The sequence below is a fragment of the Poecilia formosa genome, unplaced genomic scaffold, assembly GCF_000485575.1.
Source record: "Poecilia formosa unplaced genomic scaffold, Poecilia_formosa-5.1.2 Scaffold97, whole genome shotgun sequence".
NCBI lineage: Eukaryota > Metazoa > Chordata > Actinopteri > Cyprinodontiformes > Poeciliidae > Poecilia > Poecilia formosa.
The window spans coordinates 97,792-110,301 of record NW_006800036.1 but is presented as its reverse complement, the minus strand read 5'-3'; the positions used below and the strand labels follow the sequence as shown (position 1 = coordinate 110,301).

The 12,510-nt window shown below is 39.5% G+C and overlaps 2 protein-coding genes across 2 annotated transcripts; one reads left to right on the top strand and one right to left on the bottom strand.

Moving 5' to 3' along the window:
- The first annotated feature begins 4,366 nt into the window (after nt 1–4,366).
- Nucleotides 4,367–6,689, top strand: LOC103142427 (carbohydrate sulfotransferase 6-like). The gene has a single exon (XM_007558481.2). The coding sequence runs from the start codon at nt 5,200–5,202 to the stop codon at nt 6,334–6,336; it is 1,137 nt and encodes a 378-aa protein (XP_007558543.1). The 5' UTR covers nt 4,367–5,199; the 3' UTR covers nt 6,337–6,689.
- Nucleotides 6,690–9,975: 3,286 nt separating this feature from the next.
- On the bottom strand, nt 9,976–12,163 carry LOC103142514 (carbohydrate sulfotransferase 5-like). The gene has a single exon (XM_007558610.2). It carries the CDS (start codon nt 11,961–11,963, stop codon nt 10,800–10,802), a length of 1,164 nt encoding a protein of 387 aa, XP_007558672.1. The 5' UTR covers nt 11,964–12,163; the 3' UTR covers nt 9,976–10,799.
- Nucleotides 12,164–12,510: the final 347 nt, after the last annotated feature.

The window sequence follows — 12,510 nt, the reverse complement described above, 5'->3', positions numbered from 1 at the left end:
AAAGACAGGAATAATTCGGTCCTAAAGCATGGCTACTTTGAATTAGCAAATTCTTAAATTGTAATTTGTGAGTATGTGAATTAAGGTTATTAGTAATTTAACTACCTTTTTGTTTGTTTTGCTTTTACGAAAATGAACCGGTAACAGATGGTAGATGTAGAACCTTCATGCAGTCTGTCGACGTATTAAATAAAATGTATTTTAATTTAATTTAACTGTATTCTTTATAGTCAGAGCAGAGATGATATTCTTGTTTTGACACTGAACCTACTTGTATAAAATGTATCTCTGATGCTCCATTAAATTCGGAGATGTTCATCTTTGTTGGAAAAGCTTGGGGATTCTGTAATGCTTATTCCACATTGTGCCTGGATGTGTTTGCTTAAAATACAATGAAGATCCAAAGCTAAGTTTTGCGTATTCATTTATTTATTTTGTTTCCCTATTTTCTCCATTGGAGCTGTGATTTTGTAATCATGTTGTTCTGTTTTAATTTAATTTTGTAAGACAAGTCGGTGAAAAACTGCAACATGAGCCCGTTAAGTTTTAATGTGTAGCTTTTTATTCCTCTTTCCATTAGGCCTTGACTCATTGCTGAACTTCATATAACTTCTCCATTTCCTCCCTGATTTTTCACTTTAAGATGGTTATTGTGACTGTGAGGTACATGTACGTTTCAAACGTTTCGTCTTTCATACTTCACAACCGAGTCATCTAGAAAATTAAGTTTTAGCCTGAGACACAACGCCAACTCTTCAAACAGGTATTTCAAGAACCATTGCACAATTATGCAAAAAGCACATTCATGAACTCTCTGAATAGATCTGATTAGCCCATTCTTTGGCTTAAGCTAAAGCTATGTGAAACATATAAGCGGCCTTACCCTTTTCTCTTCATGCTAGCACATACCAACATTCAAAGTCCTCTTTTAGCTGAGGTTGCTGCAGGATTGGTCTCCATAACAGTGACTTTGTGTGGAATAAACATACCAAAATGTGATTTGGGGTTTTATTCAAATACAGCATTGGATACATGCTATCTAAGGAGAGAACGAACACGTGCTTATAAAAATTCAGATTTCATGGGAGAATTACCCAACACAATATCTTTGAATCACCATCTGGGCGAGTTGCATCTGAACTCACAACGCAATTAAACATTAAAGTAGATGAGCTAAAGCAGCAAAAAACCAGTCCAACTATCCATCCTGTTAGTTAAAAACAATTAGCTGGGGATATAATTGTCACAGATCAACTAATAATAATAATAATAATAAAAAAAAAACTTTTATTTTGGTATTATTGTGACAGATTTCTTCTGCCTAGATAATATGATTTGCCCTGGTTTGACAGATGCACTGTCTCACAAAACTCTCAAACTGGTTTCCTGGAGATGACAATGTGTTTATTGTCTGGTTTATCCCCTGGTCTCCATAGTCACCGGATTTCAGTTCAACAAAACATCTTTGGGACGGTGGACCGAGGGATTCTGCAGGAGCTGCATGATGGACCAAAATCCCCGAGGAATGTTTTCCTTGTTGAATCTGTACATAAAAAAAAAAAAAATCAAAGCAGTTCTGAAGGCCAAAGAGGTTTAGCAAGATGCTGTCAAAGTTAGCTTAATAAATTGACTGGTACATTATTTCTCCTCATTTTAAGAAATATTAGTTTGCCAGGAAGTGTACATTCCTCTAATCATACAGACGCCTACATAACATCCACAGCATGGATGGAGCTACCTACAGTAGCTCTGACGTCACTTACCTGCAAATTACCAGTAATGGTCTTTGCAGTGTGTGAGCGCCCCCCAGTGGTCAAATAGTTATTAGCTGACTGATGAGAAAAGAGGCTGAAAGTCCTTGTTGTCGAAGTCGCTCCAAACTCGGCATGCTGAAGTGAGTAAAACCTCATCAGTGCAGACAGCGTCTGCTTAGAGCAACAACAGGTTAAGTAATATTATCCGGTTAATACGGAGACATTTAAGCTGTTGCGGAACTGTTACTGCAGTATGCCTTGACATAGAAGACATTTAAAAGAAAAACTCTGACCTAGCTTAGCTGGTGATTACTAATTTGATAAAGTATCAGGTGTAGAGAGGTTGTTCTTATTCCATTAAAGCTTCCCGTGGTAAATTATTGCATACCACAGGAATGCAACGCAGATTCCCAGCAGTGTGTCGCTCATAATGCGTCGGCCATAAACAGCAACTTACTGAATATTACAGTGTATTGAATTCACAATTTACTGAAAGTAAAGTGTTCTGCAAATAAAGTAGAACTAGATGTTTATGTCGTGAAATGAGGATTAGGAGTAGTTGGTTCCTTCTTGATTTTTGTATATTTATTTCTACTCATTTATTTTTATTTTTTTTTTACTTTACTCTGCAAAATACCAGAATTTTCAGATAAGCGTATAATTTTGTCTGTGTGATTGAAACATGTTCACTAATTAAATTAGATGTCAGAGTAATTGAGAAGCCTTTATACCGAACACTTTATTTTACTTTTACTTGAGTGAACTTTATGTTTATGTTGAATACTGATATGGCTGTTGAGAGGTTTAAAGATTAAACCTCTCAAATATGAGAGGTTAAAAATTAAATTAAAAATTAAATATGAAAAATAAACTTAAACTGAATCGATTACTGGCCTGAAAGCAGGGTGAACTTCAAGGCGGTCTTTTGAACAAAAGGATTATCTGTCACAGGATTTTATCTGTACTTTATCCTGTTTGCTTGTCCATTTACATTGCAGCTCCTTTGCGTGCGTGTGCTGAGGAGACAATAAGTCTCACATCCTGCTGGCACCTCTTTCCCATCAGCCTCTCCTAGTTAAACCAGTGAAACCGAAGACATCAGAGGTAGGAATTTGTTCTCATTATGATGCTTTTTTTATTTCTTACTTACTAAATGAGGAGAGTTTTATTTGATTTATTTAGTCTTTATTTAACCAGGTGAGTTAATAAGAACAAATCCTTATCTGCATTAACGACCTGCTGGGGAGGGAAGAAACACGTACGAAGATCAAGCGGCTCACTTTTACACTGAGCAACAAATTTGAGTGTATTACTAACTAAAAGTGATCAAACTTGTAGTAAGTGGGAGATATTTCACCATAATTAGCAAGAAGATAAAAAAAACATCTCTAAAGATTTCGAATCTTGTAGCAGGAGAGTCAGTTTTAATCAAACACTTCCATTTACAACTCTTAAACTTTTGTGCAGCTTTTAACATTTTTAAGGTGTCCTACACACCACTGTTTTTATTTTGCCTGGTATTTCGTCCTTACTGATAGCACTGACTGGTAAAGTTATTCCATAAATTCAGTTTTATAATTTTATAGCTTGCCGACACCATGGGAATCCCACTGAAACACAGATTTGCTGCACTTCAACAAGAACCTGTGAGCCTTCACACACGGAGAACATTCACTCCACCTCTTCAGACCTGACGGACGGCTGAAGGACGCCTGATTAGGATGGGACCCACCGCCTATCAGGAACAGGCTGTTCCCAAACAATAAAACATCAACTGGGGAAGCAGCGACTGCTCTCCCCCCCTCCTCCCTGCTCTGGTCCCCACCCCTGCTGCACCTACTGGATCGGAGGCCTCATCTCATCCAGGCTAGGGCAGCGCATCAGAAATCTCGTCACTTAAACTGGGTTTTCTTGACTTCAGTGAGAAACTGGATCGTCACTTTTCGCCGGACACTTCTCTCCTGAGCTCCCAAAACGCATGTTTCCCAGATAAAATTACTTATTTTCTTAGTGCATAAAAACAAAACTATCTGACTCTGATTCCCCAGATTCCCCGATTCTCCAATTGTTTCTGAAGTCTGAGATTGGGTGCCAGACATTATCTTTACACCTGTCTTCTTCCAGAATGTGTCTGGCCTCCCAGCACTACAAAACAGGACGGTGCCTGTCCGGATCACCAAAAGAAAACTTACAAAAAAACAGAAAAATACAAATTACAGCGTCCTGAAATCAAACCCATCCCTTTACTAAAGGAACCTCAATCTCAGGAACTAAAACTCCCACCAGCTCACTCAAACGGGCTCTTTTAAATTTTCAGTCATTAACACCAAAAGCTTTACTAATTAATGACTTCTCCACCCAGCATAATATTGATTTCTAACAGAAACATGGTTGCTTCTGTACTAATTGAATAAGTGTCTCAGAATTACAATTTTTTTCCGGTGACAATAGAAAACATAAAAAAGGAAGAGGCGTGGCTTAAATTGTAACAAAATCTTAATGGGTCATTTTACCTCTTTTGAATATCTGGGTATTGAGGTAAAAGGCCATATATTTTACTTACACTCATAAAATTTGCTTGCTTGATTGGTTGATTAAAAGCAGACGTACAGATGCAGGTCCAGACTTGAAATTGTAAGCTTAAGTTTATTTCTGGTAGGCGATGAGACGGACATCTCTAGAGAGATAGTCCAACAGGAAGCTCAGATGCCAATTTTAACATCATTTGGGGCAAACGGTTGGTTCCAAAAATACTACCACATGAACAATCATGTTAATATGGACCAAAATCTCAGGAATGCTTTGGACACATTGTTGAATAAAAGCAGTTCATAATAAAATGGCCTGTTCAGTCGAGAACTTTCCTAACAGCTACCTGAAGCATTATTATAATATTTATGCTTTGTAAGCAGTAAAAGAAGGTAAATATTTAGCTTGTGATAGTGCGCTATCACAAGCTTTGCTTTGTTACAATGAAAGATTGTACAGGTGATGGCTCCACCCTCACATCCTGAATCCTTCTGAATTCAAGTACTCGTCTAAACGTGTTTTGCTCAGTGGGTATTTTGTCTTTTTCAGTCCACTTTCTGTAAGCAGAAGAGATGATTATGAGTGAAAATACCAGCAAATCAGCAGTTTCTGATATTATTCCCCTGGCAACACAAGCATGACGCTTTCAAAGTAATTTAAATCCTATTTTTTTCAACCTCACTTTAACCTTCTGCATGTAGTTTTCATTTTGATGCACAAATTTATGAAACTGGCTGAACTCATTGCAATTGTACATCTAGAATTTGTTTCAACAAGCAACTGACGAATTTCTAACTCCTATTTTTTGCATGTATGTATTTTTTTTGCAGAAGAAATGCGTCTGTGCACCACAAAGGATAAAAGAAGGCTGAAATAGACTTCAGATTTTGAAGCCTACATTAACATAAAGTTCACGATGATTCCCCGTTGCAGATTCAGAACCTTAATTCTCCTGGGCGTCCTGCAGGGGGCAGCAGTGGTGCTGTTCTATGACTGGTACACCAGGATCAGCCCCCGTCACTCTCCTCCCCCTGAAGGCCGCAAGGTTCACGTTTTGCTGCTGTCGTCATGGAGATCTGGTTCGTCCTTCCTGGGTCAGGTGTTCAGTCAGCACCCGTCTGTTTTCTACCTCATGGAGCCCGCGTGGCACGTGTGGACTAGAAATCACAAATCCGGGGCAAAGAGTCTCCGAGTGCCTGTGAGGGAAATGCTGTGGGGTTTATACAAGTGCGACTTCTCGCTGATCAGAGACTACCTGCCAGGAAACCCTCGTCTGTCCTCCTTTTTCATGTGGACCCGGAGTCAGGCGCTGTGCTCGCCGCCGGCCTGTCCCGTCAAATCAGCCAATGAGAGTCACTGCAGCCAAGCGTGTCACTCTGCAAGCCTGGACAAAGCGCAGGACGCCTGCACAACATACACTCATGTGGTTTTAAAAGAAACTCGCTTCTTTGAGATGGAGTCCCTTTATCCCCTTCTGCTGGACCCCAACCTGGACCTCCGAGTGGTTCATCTGGTCCGGGACCCTCGGGCGGTGATGCGGTCCAGGGAGGAGTCAGCGTACCTCCTCGACAGAGATAGCGTTATAGTCCTGGAGCACAGAAACGTGTCCGCGGCCGACAGGCAGTACGAAGTCGTACGAGAAATCTGCCGCAGTCACCTGGACATTTATGAGAGGGGGTTCCTCGACCCGCCTGCGTTTCTGGAGGGTCGCTACAAACTGGTTCGCTACGAAGACGTGGCACGAAACCCACTAACAGAGTTGAATAGTATTTATGAGTTTGTAGGTTTAAAGATGACCTATGAGGTGGAGGAATGGATCCAAAAGATGACGCATGGACGGGGGAAAGGCGGCGGGAACGTAGCTTTTAAAATCACCTCCAGGAACGCATCTGAAGTGTCGCAGGCTTGGCGCACCGTGCTGAAGCACAGCAAGGTCCAGCGCATTCAGGAGCTGTGCAAAGGCGCCATGTTGCTGCTCGGCTACAGGACGGTAGAGAGCGAAGAAGAGCAGAAGAGACTCGATATCGACCTGTTAGACCCTGGGCAGCCATGAAGAGCTCAGCTTCCAGGTTAGACCAAAAAAGTAGGGGTGCACCGATTTATCGGCCGGCCGATTTCCTTAATTAGGAGATAAGTGATCGGCCGATTTTTACATGTGAAGTCGATCTTAACCACAGATACTATCAACCTCGGCAAAGGTCTAAAAATCGACCACTGTGCTTTTCTTTTCTCCAGTGAGAGAAGTTTGACTGACAAACCAGCCGACCAGGTCATGTCTGCACATTTACAGTTAACAATAGTCACCTCAATGTTGCCAATTCAACAACTTTCTTGATATATTGAGCTACATTTCAGACAAAAAAAAATGGTATTGGCCAAAATGGGAATCGGTAAGTTAGGCTTTTTTAAAAGATCGGCAATCGACCAGAAAACCGCAATCGGTGCATCCCTAAAAAAACATTATCAAAAACAAACTTAGACGCAAGTGCTAGATTCTTGTTGTGTTAAAAAAAATGTAAGTCACAGAAAAAGATGCACAGTTATTCATACTTGATAACATACTCAGAGGTTGTTTTCTGGAAAAGAATCCTGTAATTAACACACAAGTAAACTGATAAAATCAGCGCATTTCTAACTTTAATGTGCTTTTTATTAGGACTTAGAACGAACTTAGAATCCAGAAAAAACTACGTCCAGAACAGGAACATTATTTAGCAACCCAAAACAAGGATGAGTACTGTCATGATCCGTGTTTCTGTGTATTTATTTTAAGGTTTTTCTGTGTTCAGTTTCTGTCCTGAGTCTCTGTTGTTTCTGCATCTTCCCTGTTGATTGCTTCCCAGGTGTGTCTCATTCCCTGATTACCCTCCCTGCATATTTAAGTCCACCTGTTGTCTTTGTCTCTTGTCGGGTCCTCGTTGTCGTTGTCAGTAATTGTCTTAGTCGTCACAGTTGAACTGTATAGTCCTGTGACGGTGTTAGCTCTTGTATGTCAGTCTTATTAGTTTCAGTTGCTACCGGTATCAAGCTGTTGCTTAGTTTTCTGCCATGCCGCCTGAACTGGACTGTTTGTGCTACTGTCTATTAAATCAATCATCATCATCATCACCTCTCAATCTGGGTCCTGCCTGCGTTCACTCTCACCACCTCCACCTCAACTCATGACAGTAGGACCCGACCACTAAACGGTGAGGAACGCCACTTTTCATCATGGGCCCAGAGACCTGGAGCGAGTACACGGACACAGACTACCTCCACCTCCTCCAGCACTACAAGGGTCATCCGACCCTGTTCGACCTGGTTCTTGGACTATATGACCTCTATCTGCAAGAAATCATACCTCCAACCCAGCTCCGGTTCCAGCACCAGTCTCTCCGTTGTCTCCTGCACCAGCCAAACCTCCTTTCTGGATTCAAGTACAAACTTTGAATCCAGAAAAATCTACCTTAGCAACTACTTTTTAGACTCCTGTTTTCCCAACCCAGAATAGGAATTAGACCCGAGGATACTTACTTATATTTATCGAGCAACCCTGAATAGGAGTATCTAGTTTACATACTTTGGATCAACATTATTATATCCTTTGTTTGTTTTTCTTTTTAATTCTTGTAAAGCACTTTGAATTACCTTGTTGCTGAAATGTGCTATATAATTAAAATTGCCTTACCTTTATTTTTATTTTAGCTTTTTCCCATAAAACAAGCTCCATGAACTAAAAGAAGTAAGCTAAAAATCCTAAAAATACCTTTTATTTTCATATAAGCAAATTATCTGGGAAGGAATCGTGCAGATTATGTTTCAAACCAAAACATGTACCAGATCTGTTCTCAATCTACCAAAGAAAAGGAGCATTAGTGTGTGCACGAAAGTAACAACATATATACAGTTGAAGCAGGACTGGATGGATGCAATATTTGTCAGTATATTATATTTTATACTTGCAAATCTCAGCAGTTGAGATGTTAAAACTTATTGAAGGGTGGAGAGACTCTGTGATGAAGAAAATATGAAGAACTGCATTTACAGTCACCAGACTCTATAACAAGATGTACAAATACTGGATAAATGGTCTTAGCTCATCCCTACAGAATTTTTATTTTGGGAAAATATAACTAATAATCTGCGTGATCTGGCCTGTGACTGTTGCATGTCGACGATGATTTTAATCTTTATTCTTGTTCTATATCATCAACCTGTGGATATAATTTTTTTCTCTATAATGACACATTTACATGACAGACAGCTGTATTTTAAATACAGCACCTGCTCTGCTGTATTTAAAATTGGTAATTGAATAATTGACATTCTGGCGCCACCTACTGGTAAAATTAGTTTTCCAAAGTGTGACCCTAGAGCTGTTTGTGACCTTTGGACTAATTAGTTTTGTGTGGCATCCATGGCAATTTAGACATTCCTCTCTCTTGCATGCTTAGTTTGTAGGTGTGCAGGTAAAAAGAAATGCACAATTTGTTTCTGTATTCTTTTACTTATTTATATTCTTTTGGACCCTCAGCAGTTTTGAATTGGTGATTTTGGCCCAAGTGACAAAAAAGTTTGGAAACCAGAGCAACATAAAAACCTATCATTGTTGCAATCATGGTTAACAAGATTCATAGTCAAATTAATAATCACAACTAGCTACTGTTATGGTAGCACCTGTGAGTGAAGAATGGCCAAAAGTGACGACTAATGATGTTTTAAAAACATCAAGTGATTGTTACTTTGTTTTTTGCCTTCTTGGGCAAATTTTTTTTTAAAAATATCTCTATAAAAAATCTACCAGTGGCAAAAACAGATCTTTGGTTCTGTATTATTTATGGTGAAGGGTTTCTATGGGGTTTTAAAAGGCAAATAACAATCAAAAAGTTTAAAATATTACATTTTTTCATAATGGTTCCAAATTACCTTTAGGTACAGAATAAATTTGTGTTTTTGTTCATTATTGCATCTTTTGTTGACTATTTTTCTTGCATTTTTTTATTATTAATTGTTTATTAATTCATGGAGTGGTTTCATTGTTTTTCCTTTTGCTTTGCAACAAATCTGTAAGTCATGGACTTTAACCCTCTGTGAATCCTTAAAAAAATGCTGATTGTGAAATAAGGAAGTAAAGTGAAAATGCTATTTTCCCTTATTCAATGATGCATATTAGTTATCAATTCAATTATTTAGTTATTTATATTTAACTATTTAGATTTTGGTAAATTTTATGCCCTTGATAGAGTTTTTAGTCTCATTACACCACATTAAATGTTTTGCTGTTGGAGGTTTAGTTGTCATACGTTAAACTCTGAGTTGGGTTTTTGTGCAGCTGAATGTTGTGGCTAAGAAAAGGTTTAATCCTAATTTCGTAAAATTCTGGCAGGTTATAAATGTTGGCTAAATTTTCACTTGCCATAGTGTTTTCTGTCATGTTTTACAATTTAATTTCAAACTAAATGTTGCAATCTGTGTCCCTTTGACTTCTTATTCAGTCTTTGACTCCAAACTAAACATGCATACTTTGAATGCACTGTTATTGCATTCATTTCCTTATTTCAGCATAAGGAAATTCAATATTTTTGTCCGTTGAAGATATTTTTCATGGGATGTATAAATTATGGTGTGGCTTTATTATTGTGCCATGTGTAGGACAAGAAATAAATATTTCTTTTGACATCTTTTTAATGACAAAACATAAAATGTGATCAGATTCAATGCTTTAGTATTGTTTTTTTTTTTTTAAAAATGGCCTCAAGCATTAAAATTGGTTCATATTTCAGTAATTTTGCAAAGATTCAGTGTATTGCGAGAACTTTAAAAAACGTTTAAAAGAAAAGAACTGGAGAAAATATGTTGACACAAAATAATAGTATGGCAACTTGGAAGGAGCTTTTTTTTTGTCCAAAAGAGACACGCGGCTATTCACAAAGTATTTGTGAGACTCGGGATCCACATTGCTGGCAATCCAGTCGAAAGTTTCCACAGTCAATGATGCGGATGTAAAAGGATCCCCAACCAAATTATCGAGTGCATAAAAATGAGCATACTTTCCAAAAGTCTTGCATTTCTGTTTAAAACATTTGGTTTACATGATATTACAACAAATAATAGGTTTTAAATATCCCATTCTATTTATAAATGCTTATATATTAAGTTTTCTCTGTGAAATGAGAAAAACTATTGAACTTTACAAACGTTTCACATTAGTCGATATGCACCTTGTATTTTTGACTTTGCTCAAGAAGTAAAAACTGATCAGAATTACTGTTGCTGTTGACTTTCAGTCTATGTCACAATAAAGTCCTTTCTAGTGGCTAGACAGTTTGCTCCACCGTGCATTTCCTGCGGGTTTGTCGTGACAACATAAACTCAGCTTGTCATGCAATACTCCTGGCTTTATGAACTCAGTCAAATGAGATGACAGGTCATTTGACTGTGTGTGAAGGTTTGTAGTTGTCAGAAATGTAGCAAAAACATGGTTGGTGTATAGAGAGCCAGTGGGGCGTCTGAGCAGTTTTGGTGATAATCCAAGGTTCATGTCTTCTTCGTTGACCCCCATCTGAACTCCAGCGGAACCAGCAGATCTATGTCGAGTCTCTTCTGCTCTTTTTCGCTGTCAACTGTCCGGTAGCCGAGCAGCGACATGGCCCCTTTGCACAGCTCCTGAATGCGTTTGACCTTGCTGTGTTGCAGCACGGTGCGCCACGCCTGTGACACCTCGTTGGCATTCCTAGAGGTGATCTGGAAAGCCTCTTTCTTGCTGCCTTTCCCTTTTCCGTGGGTCACCTTGTAGATCCATTCCTCCATTTGTTTAGTCATCTTCAAGCCTACAAACTTATAAATGTCGTTCATCTCCTTCAGCGGGTTGCGTGCCACATCTTCATACCGAATCCTTTTGTAGCGACCTTCCAGAAAAGGAGGTGGCTTCAGGATTGCTCTTTCGTTGATGCGTATGTGGCTTCTGCAGATCTCCTGCATCACTTCGTAGTTGTTCTCAGCCGCTGGCACGTTTCGGTGCTCCAGAATGATGGCGTTGTCCCTCCTCAACACTTTGGCTGATTCCTCTCTCGACCGTATCACGGCCCGCGGGTCTCGAACAAGATGAATGATGTGGATGTTCAAGTTTGGGTCTTGCAGAAGGGGATAAAGGGATTCCAGCTCAAAAAATCGCACTTCTTTAATTACGAGATGAGAGTATCCACGACAGGTTTCTTCCACTTTCTTCATGTCCTGAGCATGGCATATCTGGCGGCACTGAGTGTCATTGGTGGCCGTAAGGGGACAGGCCGGCGGCGAGCACAGTGCCCGGCTGTGAGTCCACATGAACATGGAGGACACGCTGCGTTTCTCTGGAAGGTAGGAACCCATCACAGAAAAGTCACAGCGGTATAAATGCCGTAAGAGATCCCTCACTGCTATTCGGTGAGCCTGCGCGCCAGACGTCCACTTTTTGGTCCAGACGTGCCAAGCGGGCTCTGAGAGGTAGAAAACGGACGGGTGCTGACTGAAAACCTGACCCAGAAAGGATGAACCCGACCGCCACGAGGACAGCAGCAAAACGTGAACTTTGGGGCCTGCGGGAGCGAAGTTGCAGGGGCCGAAGTGAACGAACCAGCTGCAAAGGAGAACCACTGCCGCCCCGTGCACGATGATCAGGGTAGTCGCGGTTTTGGGGTTGAATCTGTTCTGGCGGCACATTGCTGCAGTTTAATTTCAGGTCTCAGTTGATCTGAGGTCGCCGTGTTTTCTGTGGAAAAAAAAAAAAAACAGACAAAAGAAAAGCATGACGAACTGGTTCTTTTTTCTTAATGCACATACAGCAAATTACTCTACTAGAAGAATATGTGTTTTGGTTTAAGTTCAGCACAGAGAAGCTAGAAATGGAAAATATCTCTTCTGATATTTCCAAGGTTTTTTTTTCTAATGATTTATGTTTTACACATCCAGTATCAGATTCTGACAGCAGGTAACCTTAAATAAAATGATCTAGTTTTAACAATATCCAAAAAAGTTATAAAGTTCCAACATATGACATTACCTAATTGCCTTTATTTATAAGAACATCAATCAATCCTACAATTAAGATTTTGACACATACTCATTCCGTTTATTTATATATTTGTACAAGCTGATCTTTAATATCTGTTTTGACAATACTGACAAATTAAAATAAACAGTAAGACCTAATAGCTAATAACTAATGTTTTTTTTCAGGTGAGGAATAAATAAGGGCATTTGTTTCCAC

Excerpts from the sequence above, each read along its gene's own strand:
- LOC103142427 (XM_007558481.2), top strand. The coding sequence starts at position 5,200 with ATGATTCCCCGTTGCAGATTCAGAACCTTAATTCTCCTGGGCGTCCTG.
- LOC103142514 (XM_007558610.2), bottom strand. The coding sequence starts at position 11,963 with ATGTGCCGCCAGAACAGATTCAACCCCAAAACCGCGACTACCCTGATC.